The sequence below is a fragment of the Toxorhynchites rutilus genome, chromosome 2 (genome assembly GCF_029784135.1).
Source record: "Toxorhynchites rutilus septentrionalis strain SRP chromosome 2, ASM2978413v1, whole genome shotgun sequence".
Classification (NCBI taxonomy): domain Eukaryota; kingdom Metazoa; phylum Arthropoda; class Insecta; order Diptera; family Culicidae; genus Toxorhynchites; species Toxorhynchites rutilus.
In genome coordinates, this window is record NC_073745.1 from 72635024 (window position 1) to 72662058 (window position 27035).

A 27035-nucleotide genomic window follows, 5' to 3' on the forward strand; every position below is an offset into this window, starting at 1 on the left:
TAGGAATATGCATTCAGCCGAGCGAATTTGAATATTATGATGGTAAGTCACCTGAGATCGGTTTCCGATCGTCCAAATCCATATCCAGCTAACAACTAAAACTCGTGTAGCCTTTTCGGTTAATCATGATTCAATCAGGTGTTAACCATATGGTTAGAGAGCAAATTGGAAAAATTTATGACGACGGACTCGACGGTAATCGAAATTCATCGACTTTTATGGTATTGGGCATATGCGATGCGAAATAAAATTGCGCAATTCTCCATCTTTTCGATACTGTTCTGCGCGCTGCACACGACTGCCTCGGTGGTCTCAGCTTCGGCGTGGAGCTTATGGTAGAATACAAGCTGTTTGTGTGCAGCGAGGTAATCAATGGGATGGATGTAAAAATATAGTTTCACGTTTGGAATACATTCTGAAAATTTCTCCTCGGGTGCATTTTTTATTCAAACTTTTTCAGTATCGGAGTAACAACCACCGCCCGTTTCGCTCAACTCGTGATGCATCACAAGTTGTAGCAGCCCACACTCTCGTTCGCTTATAATGTGAATGTTTTTCACTGATTCAGTCAAAGTATCCCAGGAAAACCTATATTACCTGTTGGATGATTCCGTGGTCCATGGTTATTGTATTGACTTCAAGTGCTATGAGTATTTATTCGTTGTTTTCGTTCATTATATCAACAGGCACATGCACTTTACTGCCCTAATGATATCAATGAAAATTACTAATAAGTGCAGTAGAACACCGATTATCCGCGAAATAGTCTGGCTAGGTCACCGCGCATAACGAAAATCGCGGATAACGCGATAAAGGACTAAAAATGAAGTGCAAACACGAAAAAAGATTATTTCAACGCGAAAAGTATGTTTTATTAATATAGAAATCATTAAACCATCTATTTGTGAGGGGATGTACACCAGTGGTCAGATAATGTGTAAGTCATGACAAAAAATAAGAGAGCAAGCTCCCACCTCTCACTGACAAATTTCGGGAAACCCTATAGAATTACTGTGAAACTCGCTTTCGCGGATAAACCGCATCGTGGATCATCCGCTCGCGTATAATCGGGGTTCTACTGTATAATAAAATGTTACTGAACTTTATTTCCTGAATTGTGGGAGACGAAGTCTGAAACTACTCTGTTGAACAACAGCCGTTGTGGATCTAGAACTGAGTTAGAGTTAACGCGGATCCCTTTTTACGTGTAACATTTCACTACTGATTGATTGAGCACCAAATCTCTTAACCCATTAACGACCAAACTGTAAAAAAGTTTTTTTTTAACAAAAGCAATAGGAGTAATTTTGATTATTGGCGTTAGAGAAACCCCATACTTGAAAAAAAAATTTTTTCCGTTCTTCCGTTTTCCGGAAAATGACAAAAAATCGAAAAATCACCAAACAAAAATATTGGCCAAAACCTAACTTTTTTGTTCTCGTAGGAAGTTCAATCCAATGTTTTTTTCGTACATCACAATGTGTGATCTTTTATCAAAGTAATACTGTAGAAATTACATACTTTTGAATTTTATAAGATTTTGTTTTTTGTTAGGTTATGTGTGGTTATGTACTTTTCGCACTTAGTTGATTTAAACCGAATTTATTGCCACATAAAGTTATACAAGATTGAATGAAATTGATTGTAAGTGGTAGCTAATAGACTAAGCTATCGTTTGATCTTAAAACATTGCCATATGGTTGCATTCCAAAGCCATGAAACATTATCAATGATGTTGTTCGATTTTTCGAACACCTGGCTTAAAATGAGTTAACTTGGCAGCTAGTGAGGGTTGTTCCAGTGTAAACACTGTGAAGCGAACCGAATAATCCGCTTCTTCGCATGGTTCCGATACTATTGGCTCCATTCAGACAGTGAGGATTCCAAATGTCTAAACTAGACGGAACTTTAAAGCACTGAGTTTTCAAAGCAATGGACATCGATGAAATTCTTTGCACAAGTACACTGCAGTTGGAGGAGGCTTTCCAACGACGAAACTAACATAAGCTCTAAAGCTGAGCTTTAAAATTTAGGTAGCCTCACGATCAAGATAATCAGTATCATACGCTTTTCCATTTTTTACAATGATTCAACAAATAACTCAAATTAACCAACTTCATCCAGAATGTTAAGTATACCCTGTTCATGTTCACCTCCGTTGGGTGCATGAGTTGTTGTTCAAAAATTGTCCAAAAGGGTACATAAAGATAACGAGATTATTAGCGAACTTTTCTAATCACCATTTTCTGACTTTGTTTTTGTCGTTCCCAATGACGAAGAATTCCGAACGAAATGTCCATTGTCGGTTCGATGAGACCGTCGCAAAAAAGACGGAAAATTCGGCGTCAGTTCTCAGGGCCCGACGCGGGGCTTAACGTGTTAACGGAGGTGCTCGATATGGTTGTGTCCCATTCACCCGAAACACGTTTACCCAAGCACATTTATCCGAATGTAACACATACCCGAATGTGACAAATACCCGAATGCAACATATACCCGAATGGACATTTACACGAATGTAAAAAATACCCGATTGCGACAGTTACCCGAATGGAATGTTTACCCGAATGAAGAAGGAAAAATTCCGACAAATCATATTATGAGTTTTGTCGAAGCTCCTGTTACGAAATAAAATGAGAAATTGTAATAAGGAAACTCGATAAAGATGTTGAAGTCATGCAATTTTTATAAATTAGTGTAGTCACAACTGACATGCCGTCTTCTTCCCTTACCGTGTTGCTCCGTATTCCGTATTCCGTATTGCTCTTTTAAAGCCAACAGATCGTTCAGAAATGAATGGAATATTCCGAAAATTAAGCAGGTAACTTTACCATAAAAAAATTTAGAAGAAAATGTGAAAAAGAATGAATAAGAAAAAAATGGTACTTTCGTATTTACCACCGCAGCACAGTTTTTATCATGAATTTATTATTTCATGATGAAATTTATTCTTAGATCAATATAATGGGGGCGAAGTCCTCACTTAACGAGGATAAGAAACCTGACAGTATAAACTATGATGAAAAAGGTAGAAATCTTTTTTTTTTCGCAGAAATTTTACTGCTTTCGAGCAAAAATATTTTCTTACGATAAGAAACGATGGCCCTAATACGCTCAAAAATTTCCATCGAGTAAATTCTAATTATCCAGTATTGCGCTTCGCATTGCTGTACGCTAGGGTGGCAGCGAAAATAGTCATGCCAAATTTCAAAAACCGACTCAAAGTTTTGATTTCTTGATCCTCGAAAATCTTCCAAGGGGTGAGTAAAGGAAATTAGGAAAACCGTTTTTTTTTCGACGACAAATGACTTGAAAATGCATCAAACATCGAGATCTGGTGTCATATAAAAAAAAAAAAATTGGCCGAAAATTGACCTTTTGGGACTGCCTGAGAGGCAATGAAGGTATGGAAAAAAAAATTATCGAATTTCGAGAACCGACTAGGAAAAAATGGAAAAAATATGTTTTAATCCGCAAAATCTCCTAGGCCCCCTTTTTGCCGATAGTATCCCTCAGATTATTTCATTGGAAATTTGCATGGTTACGCTTGTAGGCAAAAAAAACAACAAAATTGCGTTTTCCCAACACTGATGGTATTGATGGTGATTACGTCTCCTATGCAAACATGAGCAGTATCAGTATTTTGTAAGAAAGTCTGTAGCATATCAGTAAAGCAATGTAAGAATACAAACGGTTTTCAATTTATATTCGCTTGTTGCTTATTTTTTTGGTTGATTTTATACATGTATTTGATTACAAAAAAGGTATATAAAGTTTGGTAAGTCAGTATGACACTTGCGCCTGAACGATTTCCGCCAAAGTCGTAATTCTTGAGAACGTTGTCGGAAAGCACACCACATGTCTTCGATATCTGTTACGGTGTTTTGTTCTCATTAGCATCATTGTAGAATATCCAGAATCGCACAAATTCTACGCAAAAGACAACAGCACTTGTAACGCTTATTTCGCATATCAGGATAAAAATCAATCATTTGTAGATCGATGAGTTTGTTCTGAAATTGATCCAAAACTTTCGTCACTGCCAGTCGGATCGCATTTCAAACCATGTCCAAATTTGTTCTTTGATATAAGGAGAAAATGTTTTAAGTTTATGTTGTTGTTAAAAATCTTGACAAATGCTGTATAATTTTTTATGGTCTTCTGTACTGTTTCGTCGTCTGTTCCATCATCATTCACTGACGAAAGTTTTTCAAGTGAGATTCAGATAGCCGCGGATTGTATATTAACACGACAAATTAGAGAATAGTTTGGATGGTGCAAAGTATCTTCGGGGTATCTACCCTATCCATATATTCCACTTGAATTCGATTATTCGAGTGCTTGAAGGACTTCTATCTTTTAGCTAAGCTGTTTTTTTTTCAAATTCGTTGCCTGCAATTTCTTCCGGTTCCAAAATAAATGTTTATAGTAACAGTTCGGCTGAAAACTTTATAAGGTAACACAGTAAAACTTTTTTTTGCAAAATTCAATTTTATTATTCAACATAATTGCCTTTTAGGGCGATACAGCGATTATAGCAATCTTGCAACTTTTCTTTTACCATTTTTATAGTACAGTAAAACCTGTTTTTGTGCGATTTTCTGTTCTTGTGCGGTTTTTTTGTGCGATTTTTTGTGTGGTGTATGAAAAGAAGCATATTTGACGAAGTTATCGTTTTTTTTCGACGGTTTATAAGCATTTCAGTGCGAAAAAAGCATATTTGCGTCTCAATTATCCACTTCTGAAATCATTTCCCTCCTCTCATCAAATGCTCTATGTTTTTGCATGACATGATTTATAACAGCAACACGTTTCGACATGCAACTAAAAGCACAACAAAGCCACGCGCAAACGAAAAGGCAAAGTGTCCCATCGCAAAGCAGGGAAACAAAAGGAAATTGAACGGTAAATGGCGTGGATTTGAGTTATTTTCTTGGGGGAAACTTTTTTTCTGCGGTCCCTATCTACCGCACAAAAAAAAAGTTTTTTTTTCATGATGTATACCAAACACTATTTTTTAAAGATGCAGGTGAAGTTTTGCACGATTTTTTATGCGACTTTTTTGTGCGATCCCTATCCCCCGCACAAAAAAGGTTTGCCTGTACTCTTTCGGTTTTTCCAAAATAGGCCTTAGTTTCGGTTATCACTTCATCTCTTAAATTTCTTGCCAGCGAGCATTCTCTTCAGGTCTACGCACAGAAAATAGTCGCTGGGGGCCAGATCTGGAGAATACGGTAGATGCGGAAGCAATTCGAAGCCCAATTCATGTAATTTTGCCATCGTTTTCATTGATTTGTGATTTTTCCTTTTTTTTACAATAATAAAAGTTGCTTCGCTATGGGGGAATTTGAATTTTCCATAGTTGAGTGATCTCACCTGGAAACGTTAACGTTATGAGGGTTTTTTTTACTACTATCCTATGTCTGGAAATAGTATGGAGAGTTGCTGGATAATCAGGGGATATCACGGACTTTGAGTTGATACCCTGCACCGATTTTGGATCGACTAGACTGCGCTCCGAGCCGATGGCTTTGTGTGCTTTTTTTGCTGTATTATAGTGATTTTCAGCCTTCGACTGGTTCATCACTTGGACCAACGGATTTATTCCGTTGGAAGAATGTTGGGAGTGAGAATTGAACTCGTGACCTTTAGCGTGAGAGGTACGGATGTTAACCACTACGCCAGATCGTCTCCACATGTTTTGTGTCTATTAATACCGGCTTGACTTGGTTTAGTTATTTCAACAACTTTTACCGGAAACAATTTGGAAAAGCTACAGCTCTATCATCATCACGCATCCTTGTATTATGAGTAGTGATCCCTGCCAGTGGACAAACTGTAATGCTGGATAAAGGAAAGCCTTACCGCTCTTCGGACAGCCAGAGTTGATCTCTAGATTCTCTAGATCCGGCTGTAGTCAATTTTTGTTGAAAATGTTTCCCAAGTATTTCGGTAGCACTAAGTTTTTCATCTATGAACTGGGGTGTAAGTTCCAAGTTTAGAAAACGAGGCTGCCGTAACTCATCGATGAGATTTTGCAGAGTCACTGAAACACAGGTTCGCGAAATCGAAGTCTTTACACTCACAGGGGACTTCGACAAGACGGTGGACTCTCCTGTCCGCTCTTCAACGTGACGCTGGAAGGTGTTATGCGGAGAGCGGGCTTCAACACGCGGGCACGATTTTTTTTATCCCTTTTGTTTATTTTAGGCTGTAACAGGGCCGAATTTTAATCGTGTACATGTCACATGTTTATCATATCTATAATTAGCTTGACGATGCTTGAAGAAGACTCACGAGCACGTGGTGTTTTCGAACGCCGAGCTCAGAACAATATACGGAGGTGTACAGGAAAACGAAGTATGGAGAAGGAGAATGAACCACGAACTGGCGCAACTCTACGGCGAATCCAGCATCCAGAAAGTCGCCAAGGCTGGACGAGTGCGATGGGCAGGGCATGTTGCAAGATTGCCGGACAGCAGCCCTGCAAAGATGGTATTCGCATCGAATTCGGTAGGAACAAGAAGAAGAGGAGCCCAGCGAGCGAGAGGTGGTTGGATCAGTTGGAACAGGACTTGGCAAGAATCGGTGCGGTAAGGAGTTGAAGAACTGCAGCCATGGATCGGGTTTATTGGCGAAAATTTGTGAAGAAGGTCTAATCACTCAATGGAATGAAGAATCATTATAAATAAATAACACAGCCATGAAGTCGACCGAGGTTCTGGCAACCCTATCCCAATCAACACGAATTGAGCGTAGGTAGCATAAAGCAGAACTCGCGCTCAGGGGCTTACGTATTGTTTATTGTTTGGAGTCATATATGTTGGACATTCAATTACGTTGGACAGTTTTCTTTGGCAAGCGGTGTTTGGATATTAATTCGGACACTTTATCTGGCGATTTACAATCAAAATCACTGCTGTAGGATCGCACGGAGCACTTCATTTTTTATTTTAGGTTATGACTTTTATACTGGCTACGAAAAGATGGCCGCATAGGACCCCTCTGATGTCGACTCCTTGACTTTTTGACAGTTGGAGACACTAGAACCGATGACAGAAAAGTGAGGTTTGTTCACCGAATATTTTCTTCAGTTTTTTCACGGTGTCTTCGAAAGTCATATATTCAGCAGACGCGGTAGGATATAGTTTAGATACCGGCTGTGGAAAACGGTATCCGACTAATGGAGTAGTAATCGAACTTTCACCGCACTGTTTAAATATCGTGTGTTGCTTCCGAAGCGGTCGTGTAGCGTACAAACCATTTTCTGAAAATGATGCCGTCCTCTGAAATTAAAGCCTCCGAAGAGCCTCCAGGGTGCGTTCCGGGTTTTGTTAGCTGGGAGCCGCAATCCGCTACAGGAGTTTCGTGATCAGCAGAATTATCGCCTGTATGATCGCGGTTCTTCCAGAATCTCTACCATTGTTCGGTATTTTGGATTTTTCGACGTTTGCTTCGACTTCGAAATAATGTTGGTTCAAAACTAGAGTGAAAAATTGTTCATGTTGGTTGTTCTAGTAACCTGAATGGAAAAGTCATACCGACTATCATTATGATCATTTGAAAGCAGGGATGCTAAAAGTAAAAATAAAAGTATTAGTAGATAACAATCGTTTAAGAATGAGTTACATATCAATAAATGTTTTGCGCTTGATCAGAAAGTATTGCCACAATTGCTTAGCTTTGCTGTGATTTAAAAAAAAATGTGTTCAAATATAGGAATAGGCGATAGTAACAATAACTTTTTTCCTCAACTTTGTCTTCAGATCATGCGTTGCATTCGCGGGTCGAAATCGTGTGCTCGGTGTGGCCGCCAAGAATCAGCAGGTGACCAACATGAACAACACTATCGGGGGCTTCAAGCGGTTGCTTGGGCGCAAGTACAACGATCCGCACGTACAGAACGAGTTACGCAGGATACCTTACAAGGTAGAACCCCGGCCAGATGGTGGCATTGGTATAAGAGTCAACTATCAGGACGAAGAATGCGTATTCACCCCGGAACAGATCACCGCTATGCTATTTACGAAGCTGAAGGACGACTCATTCAAGGAGCTGAAGGCCCAGATCAACGACTGCGTTATCACGGTTCCGTCGTATTCTACCAACGCCGAGCGGCAGGCCCTGCTCGATGCCGCCGGGATCTGCGGCTTGAATGTACTGCGATTGGTGAACGAAACCACGGCCACAGCGTTGAGCTATGGATTCTACAAGCAGGATCTGCCGGCGGCCGAAGAAAAACCCCGCAATGTGATCTTTGTCGATTGTGGTCACTCGGCACTGCAGGTGTCGGCCTGTGCCTTCCACAAGGGCAAGTTGAAGATGCTGGCCAGTTGCGCTGAGCAAGTCGGCGGGCGGGACTTTGACTTTCAGCTGGCCGACCATTTCAGCAATGAATTCCAGACGAAGTACAAAATTGACCCCAGGACAAATAAGAGGTAAGCTGAAGTGTTTGAACATTTCCAATCAATTTTTTTTCTAAACATTGCTTTTCCCGCAGGGCTTTTCTACGTCTCTTGACCGAAGTTGAGAAGCTGAAGAAGCAGATGTCTGCCAACAGCACCAAACTGCCGTTGAACATTGAGTGTTTCATGAACGAGATCGACGTCCACTCGACTATGCAGCGATCCCAAATGGAGGAGCTGTGCGCCGGTTTGCTGCAACGCATCGAGACCACGATGAAGAAACTGCTCAAGGATTCCAATCTGGCTCTGGAGGATATACATTCCGTTGAGATTGTCGGAGGGGGCAGTCGTGTCCCGGCAATCAAGCATTTGATCGAACAAATCTATGGAAAACCGGCCAGCACTACCCTGAACCAGGATGAAGCCGTCTCGCGTGGAGCCGCTCTGCAGTGCGCAATCCTATCGCCGGCGGTTCGCGTGCGCGAGTTCAGCTGCAATGATGTGCAGGCCTATCCAGTGTTGATCTCCTGGGAGGATGGTTCGCAGCGGACGGAGATGAAAGTCTTCGAGCAGTACCATACCGCCCCGTTCTCGCGATTATTGACGGTCCATCGACGTGAACCATTTACCATAAATATTCACTACGAACCAAATAGTGTTCCCTTTCCGGATCCTTTCATCGGCTCCTTCTGCATCAAGGACATCAAACCAAGCGCCAATGGTGATGCACAAGAAGTGAAAATCAAAGTCCGTATCAATCAAAACGGTATCATTCTGGTCTCCAATGCAACCATGGTCGAGAAGAAAGAATCCGAAGAACCTGTCACACCTCCGGCCACTGCTAATGGTGAACAACAATCGAACGCTAGCCAGGGAGAGGAAGCTCCTAAAACTGGAGAACCGATGGACATTCAAGAGGTAAACTATGAACACTTATGGTTTTTTTGTTCGTTCGTTCGTTAGTTAGTTTCGTTCATTTCACTCCTCATTCAAGTTATATTAGCGCTGTGGTTTGGGAATGAATGTCTGCTAGATTGAATTCTCTCGATGCGTTTGTGTTGTCACCTTTTCCCATCTGTGAGAATCGAAATGCTAATCCATTCTCCGAGATTTCCTTCTAACTCCTTACTCTTTGTTTCCTTTGTTCTGACGAGATACTTGCACAAAACAAAACCTACAGTAACAGAGAAACGCATCCTCCGGATTTTGCTTTCCAAATAGGGAAAGAACAAAAATTCTGCCAAAAAAAAACCAGCGTCAAGACGCAGCTGCACGACCGACCGGGTTTTTGCCCCCTTCTGATACTCTGTTCTCTATTCCTTCTCCATACCTTCTTCTAGGGTAGCGATGATGAGCAAACTAGAAATGATACTAAATCAGACACCGATAACAGTGGAGGTGGAGGGAGTTGGACGCAAAGGGTCAGCAGATGGTTTACCTCTTCGGTACGTCTCTCAAAACACAAAAATTTAAGCAATCGAAAATTAAGCTAGGCTACTAGCGCATAATTTAATGGAAACCATCATACAATATTTTGCTATGTCTCTCTCCCAACACAACTTCTAATTTCGTCGTGTAAATTCTTTCCTGTTAGCTTTCCCTTTCCTGTTTACCCTTGTTTTTTTTCGAGCAGAAAAAGGCTCATTCTTCTCAAAATCGCTGTAAAGTACTTAATTGAGAAACGGTTTTTTTTGTACCTGGATTGTGTTTGCAACTGTTTGGAGTATCTTTATGAAGTAGAAAGTTTGTTTTTTTTTTGTTTTTGAGTCAAGATTACATCTGGAACGAAAAATACATCATCTACCTACTCTAGCGTTCAGTTCCTCACATATCCAATGGATCCTTCCAATTTTCCAGAAGAAAAGGTTGACAAAAATCGAAATTGATCCGATGTTTTCCCAAACCTGTTCTTCGCTTTAGTTTTAGTTTTTTTTTTGTGATGATATATCAAGTTATTACATTTTTCCAAATAGTTTATTTTAAATAGCGGTTGATTTAGTTTCCTCGTGGTCAATTGGTGTAGATGGTTCTTTACTTTTGGATGGCAAATTAGGAATCTATATTTTTGTGTGGTTTTGCTTGACTACTACAATGCACAGGAAATTTCTAATAGATTTTTTTTTTTCGAATGCGATATAAATAAACCCTTCGTGGTCGGAAGTCTTTTCTTCGAGATAGTAGAATCGAGCGTTTCTTAGTCGTTTTCCTGTACAAAAGCGAAGGCAATAGAAACATTAAAACACGCGAAATTGATGATAAAACTGTATTTTGTAACGCATAAAAATACTTCTACGATTAAAAAATGTCCTCACTACGATGACAGCGACCGCAAAGGGTTATGTGTTCATTTCATAACACCACATCTTTAAGCATGTTTTTCTTCCAATTTTGCCAAGTGAATAGTCTAATGCAAAAAAAAATCTTTCTATAGTATTATTTCAACGAAAATGCTTGCGCTGATTTTTTTCTCGAACAATCAAATAAGTTAATCGTTTTACTATATACATAAATTCTAACAATGCACATAACCTTATTTTTTCTGTTTCAGGATAAGAAAAAGAAAATCACTTCGAAGTCGACCGAATTGACGATTGAGGGTAAAACGCACGGTTTCGCCAATACTGATCTGGCAAATTATCATGAATTGGAGGTAGGATGAGTTATTTCTTGATTGATACATATAGCAACTATACTCAATCTGCGGCCCCGAAGGGTCTTCCGGTTGGTTCATCTGGTATTAATTCATTTTAAACTATTTTTATGTATAACAATAACGAAACGCTAAGGAATCATTACTTTGTTTTGACGTAGCGTTCGTTCTAAGGATAGTGTGAATAGAAAAAAAAACATTGCAACTTAAGCTCCTCCCGTTTTCAATTCACTGAGTATAAGTGAGCTTTTCGCGATCTCATAGCACTCACGATTCATTAGTCATCCAGCTAGCGCCTAGATGACAGCAAAATTTCCAAATGGTCTTTCTCGAGGCCGAGAGTTCAGTTTAGTTTTCTAAATTGTGATTTTCCGAGGCTAGAGGGAAATTTTTAAATCTCATAATTGAAACCATGATCATGATTTTTCAAACAACAGTCTATGATGGCTCTGACCATTTACATGAGGGGCGGATCCTTCGGTTGAAGGAGGTCTCGATGTTGATATCTCAGGAATTGGGATAATTTGGCACCTTAGTCTTGTGAAAGACCAAGCCGGTTGGATGTGGCTTTTTTTGAAGAAAAACTCTTTGAAAACTCTTTGGAAAATCTTCTAAACAGGGAATTTATTCGTTATCTTGCAAACTCAATGGTTGAATATGGGATCCTGTATGGCATCGGTAGGAATCGGTTTGTATGCTTCTTACACTTTCGGTTGTGTGCGTTTACACTCCACATCAGGTTATTGTGCTGGTTGTAGATGTGTCATGCACCTCACATTGCATTCTTGATGGAAAGGGAGCGGTTTGGATGGGAATTAGGATACGGTTGGAAAAGGAAAACTATGTGATGGGACACTTACTCATCATTCGCGCTGTCGGTCGCGAACAGTCTTGCTCCAGCAGCCTTTCTCAATGATGATGTCAAACACAGTTTTGACGTAAGGCTACTTTTTTTTCTTTATTTTTGAGACTTTCAGCCTCCTGGGCTGGTTCGTCTCAGTAAAAACGGCCGAAACCATGCCGCAAAGTCCGCTTACTATCCATTTTACATGCACATACGGACAAGCAATTAACAATAAAACAATTAAACAAAAACAGATTTCGTCACGAGAATTTCTACGCATTTGAGCTTTTTTTTCCCCTGGTTTGACGAGGATGTCCGCTTGCCATGGCCCCAGGCCACAGATGGGGAATCCGCGCCACTCGAAGATGCCGACTATTCTTGTTCCCCTTATCGCGAAGGGGAAGGAACAAGGATCTTCGATTTAATCACAAGTTTTTTGTTCAAATTTTAAAGTACAGATCGGCATCTTTCAAAAAACAGAGCAGTGCAGTAGTTTGTGAAGGTTCGTCGCCAAGCACATCTCGAATGCTCCCGCTGATCCCGTGTGAGTTCCGGAGGTTCTCATACTTTGGGCAAATACAGAGGATGTGTTCGACTGAATTGCGAACCTCGCACAAGTCACAAAGGGGATGAAAGGGTCCTCTGTTGAAGTTGTGACATGTTGCAGTGGCCGGTTCTTAACCTGGATAAGTTTCGTTGCTCTCTCATCGTTTTGACGTCTTCGAATCTGGTGATGGATCCTTTGATTCTCCGGAGGAACAACGTCGCTTCAACGGACCATTTTTCCGCCCAAAAAGTTATGAATGTGTTGGCGATCCATAGTCTGATGTCGTCTAGCGGTACTTTGCGCGTCAAAAGTTGTCCAAGGTGACCGATTCCAGCAAAACGGTCGGCCGCTTCATTGCCGGCTATGCCACTATGTCCGGGGACCCACATGAGGACTGTTTCCGGCAGCAGATACCTCCTGATAGCTTGTATCCATGGGTGCCTAGTTATAGCCGCGCCAACGGCATCGATGACGCTAGCCGAGTCGGTAACTATCAGGATCGATTTGCTTGACGGTATAGTGGCAGCTTCAAATATTCCAGCAGTTTCGGCCGAGGAAACCTGGCAAATGTCGACGAGCTTCTTGCTGGAAATAAGAGAGTTATTATGACCGCTTACCCCGAAACCAACTCCTTGCATCCCTTTGGAACCGTCCGTGTAGCGAATTTCATAATTGTGTTATTTTCTTGAGACAAGTTCGACAAAGGTTTGCTCCAGACCCACAGAGCTTGCCCCAGCTCGAAAGTTGTTCCTGATTGTATCATCCACTTGGACCACCGGCAACCTCCAGTCGTTAGTCCCAAACCAAAGCTGTTTAGCTATCGATGGGAGGTTTGAGTGTGTCACCTGCTGCAAGATTTCGTTCGTTAAAACAGTCAGGTGTGTCTCCTTACCTCCGCTGGTTTTAGCGAGAAAGCTCGCAGTTCTGGAAACTATCGCCGCGTCCACAAAAATGTCAAACGGAGGTTCTCCTATTTCGGCGCATACCGAGGCTGCTGGTGTTGATGGTAGCAGACCAGAGATAATCCGTAGTCCATTGTTGTAAATCGGTGATAGAGTTTTTAGGAGTTTATCTCTGGCCAGGCATGTCACTTCGAGACCGTAGGTGAGGCGGCTATTGATGATGGCTTTGGCCACCCGTAAACGGATCGTTCGGTTGTTACTCCGGTGAGGTTTGGAGATGGTTTTTAAGAGGTTTAACCGGGTGGCACAGCTTTTCTTCACCTCGTCGAAATGGTGCTGGTAGTTCAGGTTGCAATCGACCACCACTCCCAGGATTCTCAACGTTCTACGGCGGGGAATGCGGTCGTTGTTGATTTTGACTCCCGAATTGCAACCTTGGTGTTTGTGACTGCATACCACCATGTGACCACTCTTTTGCGCCGAAAGTCGAAAATCTCGTTCGACAGCCCGACGTAGGGCTACGTCTTTCATCCATGTACCGGAGTGTAAGTTCAAAGTTTCGAAAACGAGAGCGTGACACTCGAAAAGCAAGGTTTTGAACGTTAATACCTCTTTGCCGGCAAGCGTAGTAGTATAATAATCACTTCATTCGAAAGACAAAATGTCCAAGAGTTATATGATTGTTAATTATTGATCCGAAAATTTGATTCATCCCCCCTATTCTACGCGGCGAATGGCGCGAGATGGCTCAAGTCATGGTGTTCCCGAAGGCGAATGCGGTGACTATAATTTGTCACTAGGTGTGATTTAGGGTCGTGCCCTCATATGTTATCGATTCTGGTATCAAAAAGGAGCTAAAAAGTAAAGTTGCTTCCAAAATTAAGTGGGAAATATTGCCATCTCACGTCATTCGCCGCGCGGAATGAAGGGGAATAGCTTAAAAACTGTTTTGAAAACACTATGAAAAAACTTTTTCGGCTTGCATTTTTGCAGACCGGAATGTGTTTTCCAAGGATTTTTGCGGTTAAAAAAGTACCAATGAATTGAGGCTCATGTCATACGTAAAAGGATAACGGACGGTCAGAATTAGTCATTAAATTTACTTCCTACGAAGAACGTAATTTATCACAATGCATGAATTGACCTAAATTGGGATTTGTTTGCAATTGTATTCGTAAATTGTTTCATTCATTCACTAGTTTAATCAATAATTTAATCAATACACACATATGATAGTTGGAATCATACACAGTGGCAGAGATGTCAGGTTTGAAGACGGCCTGGATACATATTGTTTTTAGAAGACATTAGTTCATTAGCGTTTGGGAATTTGAATGATTGTGACATTGTATTTTTATTATGGGCCTATACTATACAATAGATTAACCTAGATCTTTCAAACAACCACTTCTCAAATCAAATATCATTCCTAAACTGATAAAATTTAGTTCGCAGTTGCGCAATATATCCTTTGTTCACATTTATTGAAATAGACATGAATGAAACCTCACGTTAAGTTTAAAGAAATGTGCTAAACTATCAAACTTTGTTCAAACGTAAGTTATGAATTTTTGGTTTCCTCCGACATTTTTTCGTACCATGTGAATACATTTGGAAAAATTACCTGGCATCCCTGCACAGTGGTGCAATTTTGTTCGGTGGTCACCGCGTCGATTTTCATGTCATCTGATGAAGAATGCTTTTGTATTTTCGCACCACATTTCTGCAACTGTGCTGGGATGTAAATTTGAAATCTCGAAAATGAGGGTATTACTTTTGGGGTGCAAGGATTTGAGCTTTAATATCTCTTTGCCGGCTGGAAGAAGTGGTATGATGATCACTTCAGAACGATAAATAGTACATGAGTGATACTTATCACTTATTGACATGAAAACTTTTTTTCATATCTCAAAAACTGGGCCTGATCATTATCGCCACTTCACGGTGAAAACGAAATGAAGTGCATATAACCTTGTATACAAACCGTTTCGTTTTCACCGTGAAATGACGTTCGTGATCTTTGAATGCAATTTATTGCGATCACAAAAATCTATGAATCTTGGAGAAATAACAAAAATGTATAAATATGCTTGAAAGCCCATCATCATAATCCAGATTGATCAGAAGTTGATGAATGTCGTCGAATGGAAGCACTCAGTTACTATTTTGAAACCCGATTGAACGGATGTGCAAAAGTTTTCGCATCAGAATACATTCTCAGAATATGCTCGAAGTAAGTATAGTGCAGAGCTCTCATCGACGAGCAAAAGAAAAGCAGAAGAGAAATAGTACTGTGGCAAATAGTACATCAAAGTGCAGCGCATTTCAAGCTGAACGTAAAGAAGGTATATTCCAGCGGAGATAGCTGCGTTCTTCAGTTGCTGTCGACGTTCTTGTGCCCCTGACTGGATGAAAGCGTCCCTTTATCGGTCGTTGTCAGTACTAACAAATATCTGTACTAAAGAGTTTCATTTTTAGATTTCTATAATGTTTGTTTCGCGCGTTATAATTTCGTAGCTCTATGTTAACAACGGTCATATCTTGGACATCACCCTGCTTTATTTATTTTGATTTGCTGCCCGTAATACCATGACTAACACGTATTTGTGGCCCCTCTTAATAAAACGTTGAGTACCGCTGATCTAAAACATAACGATGGTTGGAGAACAAATATTCAATCGCCTTGGTCCGCACTATTTTTTTTTCCCAAAATATATTTTTTATTAAGGCACATGTGGCGTTAGCCTGACGGGGCCGGGAGTCCAATATTTTGTCTTACAACTATGTTAGTAATATGTAACCGATTACTCGCGGTTGGCTCGAGGTTAGTATTACAAGTGTTCTCATAATTGGTATGTTGTAGTCTTCGATGCTCTGTACGTGTACCCGACACGGGATACTTCCTATTGGGATGCAGCTGACCATTAATCAGCAACGCCCCCCCCCCCCCTAGTCTGTACCCCATATCTAGCGTGGTGCGTCTTTCTCGACTCGAGGAATCCAGGATAGAATGGTCACTAGCCGGCGCAATCATCAGCTCGTGTAGAGTTGTCATGAGCGGTACAACCTTTGGCTCTTGTTGAATGATCAGTGGACTGCACAACCTTCGGCCCGTGCATCTGTAAAGAGTGTGTGTATGTATTGCCGCGACTAAGTAAAAGTTTATCGATCGGATAGGAGGGATATGAAACGGGGACACAACGAAGGAAACATCATTAAACGTTGACATCGGCGTTTCTGAGGAACAGGTATAGATGAAGCAGAAGATCAGGATCCCGGCTACCTAAGATATCCCGGACGGGGATATCCGATTGTCTGCCTTGTGCTCTCAGTGCTCTAGAGAGCTGAGAGCGAGCAGCATGGAACCGGATACACGACCAGACAACATGCTCGATGTCGTGGTAGCCATCGCCACAATCACAAAGATTGTTTGCTGCGAGCCCAATGCGATAGAGATGCGCGTTTAGGTTGTAGTGATTGGACATAAGCCGAGATATCACGCGAATGAAATCACGACCTACATTCAATCCCTTGAACCATGCACTCGTCGAGACCTTAGGGACAATCATGTGTAACCAACGACCGAACTCATCTTCACTCCACATGCGCTGCCAACTAACGAGTGTGTCCTGACGAGGAATGTGAAAACATTCATTATAGGCAATTTGCCTTTCAAAAAGTGTGCCTTCTAAAGCGCCCAGCTTAGCTAGCGAGTCCGCTTTCTCATTCCCCGGAATCGAGCAATGAGAGGGAACCCATGCTAAGGTAATCTTGAATAATTTTTCGACCAAAACACTCAATAGATGTCTTATTCTTGTTAGGAAATAAGATGAGCGTTTATCAACTTTCATTGAGCGGATTGCCTCTATTGAGCTGAGACTGTCTGAAAAAATAAAATAATGGTCGATGGGCAGTGTTTCAATGATCCCTAGAGCATAGTATATCGCACCCATTTCTGCGACATACACGGAACAAGGATCTTTGAGTTTGAAAGAGGACTTGACTGAGGAGTCAGTTGTAGTAGATTTTTGAAGTTATCAATCACCAATGGATTCATGATCTTGCAACGGATGAGAAATCTGTAGGATAATTCTGTGAACCGAAGAGTAAGCGGGGGTACTCCTGCCAAAACTTCGAGACTCATCGTATGAGTCGAATGCAAACACCCCATGGCTATACGCAAGCAACGATATTGTATTCTCTCCAGCTTGAGAATATGAATCCTGGCAGCTGATCGGAAGCAAAAACTGCCATATTCTAACACTGACAATATCGTTGTTTTGTACAACTGAATGAGGTCTCCTGGATGGACATCCCACCATGTTCCGGTTATTGTTTGGAGAAAATTGATTCTTTGCTGGCATTTCTGTTTCAAATACGCAATGTGTCTCCCCCAGGTACATTTAGAATCAAAATATACACCCAGGTATTTGAAAAACATAGAGTGTTGGATCGTTTTGCCGGATAGGTAAAGCTGGAATTAGACGGGTTCGTGCTTCCTAGAAAAAACGACCATTTCAGTTTTCTCCGTAGAGAATTCGATACCCAGCTTGAGGGCCCACGTGAACAGATTGTTCATGGTATCTTGCAACGACTTTTGCAGAGCGACGGGATTAGTACCCGTGATGGAAATAACTCCATCGTCTGCAAGTTGTCTCAGCGTGCAGTCTCTGGTTAGACAATCATCCATATCATTGACGTAAAAACTGTACAAGAGGGGGCTTAGGCAGGAGCCTTGCGGTAGGCCCATAAAACTGTAACGAGAAGATTTTAAGTTACCATGAGAGAAATTCATGTGCTTTTCTGACAGTAAATTGTACAGGAAATTATTCAGAATTGGTGAAAGTCCACGATTATGAAGCTTCTCTGAGAGAATTTCCATGGAAACTGAATCAAATGCCCCTTTGATATCGAGAAAAACGGAAGCCATTTGTTCTTTGCGAGCAAATGCGATTTGGATTTCAGAAGATAGCAGCGCGAGACAATCATTCGTCCCTTTACCTCGGCGGAAGCCAAACTGCGTATTTGACAGCAAATTGTTCGTTTCGACCCACTTGTCCAAACGAAGTAGAATCATTTTCTCTAACAATTTGCGAATACAGGATAACATTGCAATCGGCCTATACGAGTTGTGATCGCAAGCCGGCTTGTTGGGTTTTCGTATGGCTATCACTCTCACTTGTCTCCAGTCATGCGGGACAATATTCAGCTCCAGAAACTTGTTGAACAAGTTCAGCAAACGCTGTTTTGCCAAGTCGGGAAGATTCTTCAACAAGTTGAATTTAATCTTGTCCGACCCCGGAGCTGAATTGTTACATGAGAGGAGGGCAATTGAGAATTCTACCATCGAAAAATTCTCATAATCGCATTGGAGCGGAATATCGCGTACGACGCTTTGTGCAGGAACAGAATCGGGACAAACCTTCCTTGCAAATTTGAAAATCCAACGGTCAGAGTATTCCTCACTTTCATTGGTATGGTTCCAGCCACGCATTCTCCTAGCCGTATTCCAAAGAGTACTCATAGCGGTCTCCCTTGACAAACCATTGACGAATTTCCGCCAATATCCACGCTTTTTTGCTTTAATCAGACCTTTTAGTTTGGCTTCTAGAGCTTGGTACTTTCGAAACCATTCCACTAATCCAGTTTTCCTGAATTTTTTGAAAGCGGATGATTTTTCAAGGTAGACCTTTGAACACTCCCTGTCCCACCAAAGTGATGGAGGACGAAGTCGGAAAGTGGTAGCCGGTACACGTTTCTTTTGAGCTTGAAGTGCGCTATCGTAAATCAAACTTGATATAAAATTATACTCTTCAAGGGGAGGAAGTTCATGCATCGAAATGAATGCTTCAGATATTAATTCTGCAAATTTTCTCCAGTCAATATTCTTCGTGAGGTCATACGCAATATCGACTGACTCACTAGATTTTGATTCATTGGCGATCGATAAAATTATTGGTAGGTGATCACTACCGTGGGGATCTTGGATTACCTTCCATGTGCAATCCAGGGATAATGAAGAAGAGCAGAGAGATATGTCTAGCATGCTTGCCCGTGCAGGAGGGTTGGCTATCCTAGTTGCTTCCCCAGTATTTGAAACTGTCATGTTGAAGTTGTCGCACAGATCATAAATCAACGTGGCACGGTTGTCATCGTAGAGTGACCCCCATGCTGTTCCATGGGAGTTGAAGTCACCTAAGATTAACCGCGGCTCCGGCAATGCCTCGATAATATCAAAGAACTGATGGCGGCCTACCGTAGCAGCACTATGTCTGCACCCAAATTTTAGCACATGTTTTGTCATCCCGATTTATTACATTAAATGAGCCTAGAAATAACAGAAAATGTCATGACTCTCAAATACTGGTATAGCATTTGTATAATATATACACGCATTAAAGCTTTTCGCATACTTTGCCACACACACGGCCCAGACCGAGATAGATATAGATTCACATTTATGTTCTCCTTTTTACTCTTAGAAAACACTTTCCAACTTCATTTTATAATAAGGTGTAATATTATCAAACATTTATACAATAGTACTAGTAGCTATGTGGATAGCGTAATCGTGTAAAGCAGCCTTGCATTCTAGCTGGCCTTGGTTCGATCCCCGTTGACATCGTTTGGTTTTTTTGGGTACAATCCAAAGTGAAATGAAAAAAAGAAAAAAGAAAGAGTGTCTGCTCCCATATATACAAATTTTTTAAAGCTTTTGAAACAGATGCTTTTCTTTGTTCATTTCACACTTCAGCACACGAAAAAGCCAGTGGGTCATTTTTTCTGCCGAAGATGAAATGTTTTCTGTCAACACTAGATTGGGTGTAGCACGAGAAGAATATTTGCGATGCACATAAATGCACTACATGCATTGGCAATAACGACCCAAATCTCATCCAACAAGAATCAATCATGAATCACTCATCTTCAACTGCTTCTACAAAACAACATGAATCAATCGGTCCTTTCCAGGGCCACTAAAACCTTCGTCCAAAAAGATATTTTGAAAATGTCGATGCATTCTTAAACAACATTCAAAGTAATCAAAAACAAACTGGTTTTTATATATTTTTTTTGCTGGAAGAGAGCTTCTGTGAATTCAGTAGCGTTTTTCGATTTATTGGTATAATGATGATGATGTTTTATAGAGGCTTTCTCAGAATATCAGACTTTCATAGTTCATTCGCCTCTAGCCTTCAAAAAATACCAATTTGGAAAACTCAGCTAAAGACTCGGCCTTGACATCCGGAAAGCCTCGCAAGAAAAAATCATGCGGGAAAATGCAGGAATTCAAGAATTGAAATTGAGCAGACAAATCGTTGTAAAACAAAAGGAATATAAAACGCTATGAACTTATTCCCCAAACCAATAAAATTTATCAACATTAACTTATTTATATACACGGCTTTGCAAGTGCTTTTCAAAAAAATCTCTTAAATTCATCGAAGGATGGATGAGCTATAAGCGATGGAATTTAGATTTATCCTGATCCTGAGACAGTTAAATAATTCAATCGATCCGTCTCCGGACTCACAACGGAGGAAGGAAAACACTCTGGTCGCCTTGTTGTTCAGATTGGATTTTACTTCACTGAAACTTTCAACTTACACCGAACTAACTGGGTCGGTGTTTGCACAACCAGCACAACCTGACCAAACTATCGGCCGATAAAAAATTTGCAGTCTGTGGAGGGTTCTAAGAAATACTGCAAAACTGCTTGGATATTCAGTAAGTTTAGTGTTTCAGGGTCACTCAAGATAGCGAGCAATCAACAGTACATCTTAGATTGGCGATCTATTGTTTCACGAAACATTCGCACCCCCACTCAATGAAAACATTTCTTCGTTGGCCGTTGTCAGTGCTATCAATGACTAGGTAGTTTCATTCTCGAATTCATAATTCCGTAGTCCTACGCTCACAATGCGGTTTTGTGTTGGACACCACTTTTCTTTTTTTGAGTACCACTGACTTCCCTAAATCTTGTCTTTTCCTATTTTTCCAGATGAAAATGATTGCCAACGATCTGCAGGAGAAGGAACGCGTCGATGCTCGCAACGCACTCGAGGAATTCGTGTACGAAGTACGCGGCAAAATCCAGGAGGGTGGTGAGTTGAGCTCCTACATCGAGCCCGATGATGCCTCCAAAATTTGTCTCCAGCTGGAGGATATTGAGAGTTGGTTGTACGAGGACGGAGAGAACTGCGAGAGGAACGTTTACAAGGACAAGCTGAGCGGATTACACAAGCAGACGGATCCGATTCGGGCTCGTTGCGATGAATACAGCGGACAAGAGCAGGCATTTACCGAGTTGGGTCATACGATCCAGCTAACATACAAGGCAGTGGAACAGTTCCGTGCCAAAGATCCCAGATATGACCACCTAACGGAGACGGAAATTCTAAACATCAGCGAGGCAGCGCAGAAGGCACAAAAATGGTTTGAGGAGGCTCGATCCAAGCTGGTCAGTGTACGCAAGACGCAAGAACCGCCAGTGAAGGTTGCAGACATCCGCCACGAGAATCAAACGTTGGCCACCTGTACGAATTCGGTGCTCAACAGACCGAAGCCGAAACCTCCAACCCCACCAGCAGAGAACAAGGAATCGCAACAGCAGAATGGTGGCGATCAGACCAAGGATCAGCAGCAACCGGATGGAAATCAACCTAAGGATTTCACAGAGGACAAAATGGACGTCGAATAAAGCTAGTTAATACCCCCGTTAACGTTATATTAAACCTAAACACATTTTTTTTTATTATTTAATATAATACTTCAAATGGGACAAGAAATGTGAGAGATGCGAGAGTAACTGATTGGAATGAACTCTATGCTTGTATTTTTATTTTCACTTAAAATCAATAGCAGTAAGTTAATCGTATGGTATGATAAAAAAAAGATAGTTACACTATTACCACTACTAAGCCCATTAGGCACGCCTAGAAATCGCAAGAAAACACTGCACTTTTTCTTTATTTCCTTCAAATCTTCTCTTCATCTTCAATATCCTACACTAGCGCAAATCAAACAGTGAATTTTCTGTTACACCTCATTTCGCAGTAGGGATTTTAAGAAAGATTATCTGCGAATTCAGCACCACTTATGAATGTTCATCAAAAAGAGGCAAAACATATAATCGGCAAAGGTTCAAACCATGTAACTAGCATACAGAATGTGTGATGTAAGAAAAACTCGTGCAACAAACGAGCGGAATCTAAGAAGAATACACATATATTTATTCAATCCCGTTCAGCAATATTACAAACAATTGTATGAGTTCACTATCCACACGTTACGGCTACAGAATCAGAATTATCGTTAGAAAAAGAGCTTGTATTGAATACGATAACTTTTTCTACACTCGAATCTATTTGGGATTGGTTATATTTTCGAAACAACACTGCTCAACCCCATCCAGCATAATCTACACCAATATATAGCCTAAGTGCAGGTGGCAGTGAAGCTGTCACAAAAACTATAGCAAAAAGTGGTTCATGTTAAGTGTTTCTTGAATTATAATAGAAATGAATGAACGAAAACGCAAGAATCTAGGTAGATTAACAATGATTCGAAACAACAGCTTATGATCTGAGCTCTGCCGTACTAAAACAAACCAGCATTAGAGATGTGATTATGAGCCCTCACCTCCTGATTGTTCTTTCTTTTGGACAGAGGTAAGGGTGAACGATGCAGTAAATCAAGCTGGAAGGAAGGAGGTGTCCAGTTAGGGATATATGTTGGATGGAACGAATTGTAAGGATGTCTTTCTAGTGTCTAACGGGAAAGTAATTGTGGAAGCAACACTACTTATAAAAAGAAGCCAGATAAATTTGTAACCCTGCAAGCGGAACAGAAATCCGTTGGAAGTCAAGATGTTTCATTACATGCCGAAATTATGCCACAAATATTCATGAACACAAGTCAATCAAACAATAATTATTGCTACAAACATAAATAATCATATATAAAAATGGCGATTCGTGAGACTATAATAAACATTTCACGAAAATATTTTGCGCCATTTGTTTTTTTCTATGTCTGTAATAAATCGTATATGAGTATGGCAAAAGTCCTATTAGGTGCTTTGACAATTCATGAATATATTCACATTAGATCGCAATTCAATACAATATAATCGCTATTATAGCCGGTCAAAGTTGCATCCAAACAAATTCGGTAAGCATTTGCCATGTATGTATATGGCCTCCACATTTGCATACATATGCCAGCAGTATATGCCAACCAAATTTTAGGGCATATGATGTTATATATACACTTGTTATGCGATTTAATGTTTGCTGGGTACACTGAGAGAAATAATTAGTAAATATAACGAATTTTTTGGTAAATACTACCAATCTATAGTCATTTTCGACCGTACTAATAAACACATATGTCAAGCAGAACAATGATTCGGAAGCCCAATATCGGCTACATTTTCTCGCCGAAAATGCACGTATCAGAATTATATCCTTATTATACCTCCGTATTGCTTTATAGGAACAATGAAAATGGTTAATACTCGCTTTTCTCACCAATTTTCAGATATGACAATATCCAAGCTTACTAATGTTATCGAGTAAAATATACTAATCTCTGGTAGGGATGCGGGTTTGTTGACAATATGTACAAAAAATTTGTACATTCTACTAATTTTGCATTACCAAATGTATTTAGTAGTTTTCGACCGAGGATTTTTCTAAGGGTATGGCCTCCACTTTTGCATGCATATGCCAGTTAGGCGCATTATATGCCAACCAAAATTTTGGGGCATATGATGTTATATATACGTTTGTTATGCGATTTCATGTTTGCTGGGTTTCGATTGCATCAGCATTTCATTGACATTTCAATATGATGTAATATGTTCTTTATTAGGATCTGATTTACTGTTTCATGATTTTCTTCAGCATGCAACACGATTTACTATAGTACTGAATAGATTTAAATTATACGCTTATACGACATTGTGTGTCAGCATCAGCGTAATATACGCATATGATGCGGATTAAATATATTTTACGACAATGTACATCATAAAATTGATGTTTATTATACCGAATTGCGACTTAATTTGATAATGGTATATAAAATCGAGTTTTTACATTTTATGCGATTTCAAATATACACGATACATACTTTGATTGATATTATATGCGATTATGATTTATTCGGATTTCTTGTAAGACTTGACACGTGCAAAATTATACGATTTAATGTTTGCTGGGCGGTCTCGTTCAATGTTGCTCTCGACATTCACTTGTTTGCCAAAACCGGAAGGGCCATCCCCCGAGTCGCTATCTCCAGCATCCGTATCGCTGTGTCCACCGCTTGGGGGCACGATGACAAAGTCAATCACCCCTATTCTGCATTCCGATCGATTCGAAATATTTCAAACGACTTGAAAAAATTCCATTCTGTATTCCGTTCGAGTTGTCTTTGCATTTCGTTCGATCTGTTATAATTCGAACGAAATAAGGGGTTCGAACGAAATTGAAATCTGTCGGAATACAGAATAGGGCTGAATATCATTTGCTGACACTAGATTTTTGAAAGCGTCTTCGTCCAAATCAATCAGATAATTGTACAGCTCCTCCGGATTATCGGGAAGCTGACAATACTATTGAGACTACTAGTACTCAATAGTATTGTCGGGAAGTACTATACCGTCCGATTGCTCAATGTCTTTCAATGATGCAATTATTATTAGTGCAAAAAGGACCAAAACGTGATTTGCTGTGATCTGATGCCAGATACCGATATACTGGAAAGTGTTGAAAAAGCTGAGAAAAACGCTGAAGATGGTAGTCCTATCGAGTTGGAGAATATTCAGGAAGGTTCAGAGGATTGTGTCGAAATTACTCCTTCGAACGTTAAATCAAACCTGAAGAATATGCTCGGAATATTGAAATCAAATGAAAATGTTCCTGTGAAACTATTTGAATATTTCTTTGTGATTGAACAGTTCCTGCGTGATCGTTACAATTTAGTTTGAATTACATACTTAATCAATATTTTCTTTGTTATCCTAGTTGCAGGTCGGACTCGATTATATACAGTTTGAGAAAAAAAAGTTTTTTTTAATAATTAATGATTTAAATATGAATAACTCAAGAAAAAAATTAACCTTTCAACATTAAAGTGAAATTTTAGTGGCTTTTATAAATACAGTGGGTTAAATATCGCGATTTTGAAGATTTTTATTGAATTTTCATTAGGGATTGTTTATATCGACATTGCAGCGAAATTAAGAGAGATAGAAGTTGGGCTTCAAAGAACAAATTGTAGAGTGGTTAGAGAGCTTTAATTTGATTGATAGAAACAAACAAGTTTAGTATGATTTTTTGGGATAAAATTATTAATTACGACTTTAAAAAATACTAACTTTTAAATTTTCCACTTACAAAATGTTATTTTAATCCACTAATTTAGATGTTCCACTACTATATCCTGTACTAAATTTTCTCATCTTTCAAATGAAAGCAACCGAATCGGCTTACGTAGCGTACTTTTCAGTGTGTTTTCTCACTTTAAGGGAATGAATCAAAAATTCAAATTCATACCATAATTGGGACACTTTCCCTACTATTGGGTTGGGGAAAAAGAAATGTCGTATATTGTTAATATATGGCAACACTTAAACATATCTTGTGTTGTACTTATCGCATCGGGTCATAATATACGGCCATTTAAAGACGACAATCTGTGCTACAAGTGTCGTTTTGACAGTGTTGTGATTGTCCTTTTCAGTCTCAAGTTATAGCGCGTCAAAGATGGAGTCCACCAAGCAAGAAATTCGCCATATTTTACGTTTTTACTACCTGCGAGGTAAAACTGCAACGAAGGCGGCCGAAAAAATTCGTGTAGTTTATGGACCCGATACTGTAACGATTCGCACAGCACAGTGTTGGTTTGATCGATTTCGTTCTGGTGTAGTGGCTGTCGAAGATACACCCCGTACTGGTAGGCCAATCGTCGTGGAAACCGATAAAATCGTTGAAATCATCCAAGTAGACCGGCATGTGAGCACTTGCTCGATTGGCTAGTAACTGGGTATAGACTTTGAAACCGTTTGGAACCATTTGCAGAAGATTGGATTCCAAAAAAAGCTGGATGTATGGGTGCCACACGAGTTGACGCAAAAAAATCTTTTAGACCGAATCAACGCCTGCGATCCACTGCTGAAACGGAACGAACTCGACCCATTGAAGAAGATGGTAACTGGTGATGAAAAGTGGATCACGTACGATAACCTAAAGCGAAAAAAGTCGTGGTCGAAGCGCGGTGAGCCGGCCTAAGCCATCGCCAGATCCGGATTGACGGCCAGGAAGGTTTTGCTGTGTGTTTGGTGGGATTGGAAGGGAATCATCCACTATGAGCTGCTCAACTATGGCCAGCCCCTCCACTAGGTTCTCTACTGTGAGCAGTTTGACCGTTTGAAGCAGGCGATCGATCAGAAGAGGCCAGAAATGATCAATACGAATGGTGTTGTTTTCCACCAGGACAACGCTCGGCCTCACACAGCTTTGATGACCCGCCAGAAGCTACGGGAGCTCGGATGGGATGTCCTATTGCACCCCTCGTATAGTCCGGACCTGGCTCCAAGTGATTATGATCTCCATGCAAAACGCTCTTGGTGATACTAAGTTGGCCTCAAAACAGGCTTGCGAAAACTCGCTATCTGAGTTTT

At 40.5% G+C, this 27035-nt stretch overlaps 1 protein-coding gene across 2 annotated transcripts in view; it reads left to right on the forward strand.

Annotated features, from left to right (window-relative positions):
- The window catches only part of LOC129768704 (heat shock 70 kDa protein 4L), a 36645-nt gene extending 13434 nt beyond the window's left edge, over positions 1–23211 (forward strand). The window contains exons 2-6 of one of the 2 annotated variants that reach the window (XM_055770508.1): positions 7767–8438; positions 8501–9323; positions 9746–9850; positions 10954–11055; positions 21351–23211. In XM_055770508.1, the coding sequence (XP_055626483.1) occupies positions 7767–8438; positions 8501–9323; positions 9746–9850; positions 10954–11055; positions 21351–22049 (2401 nt within the window). In that variant the 3' untranslated portion in view covers positions 22050–23211. The remainder of the gene's footprint in view (positions 1–7766; positions 8439–8500; positions 9324–9745; positions 9851–10953; positions 11056–21350) is intronic. The other variant, XM_055770509.1, reaches the window with a different exon arrangement.
- Positions 23212–27035: the final 3824 nt, after the last annotated feature.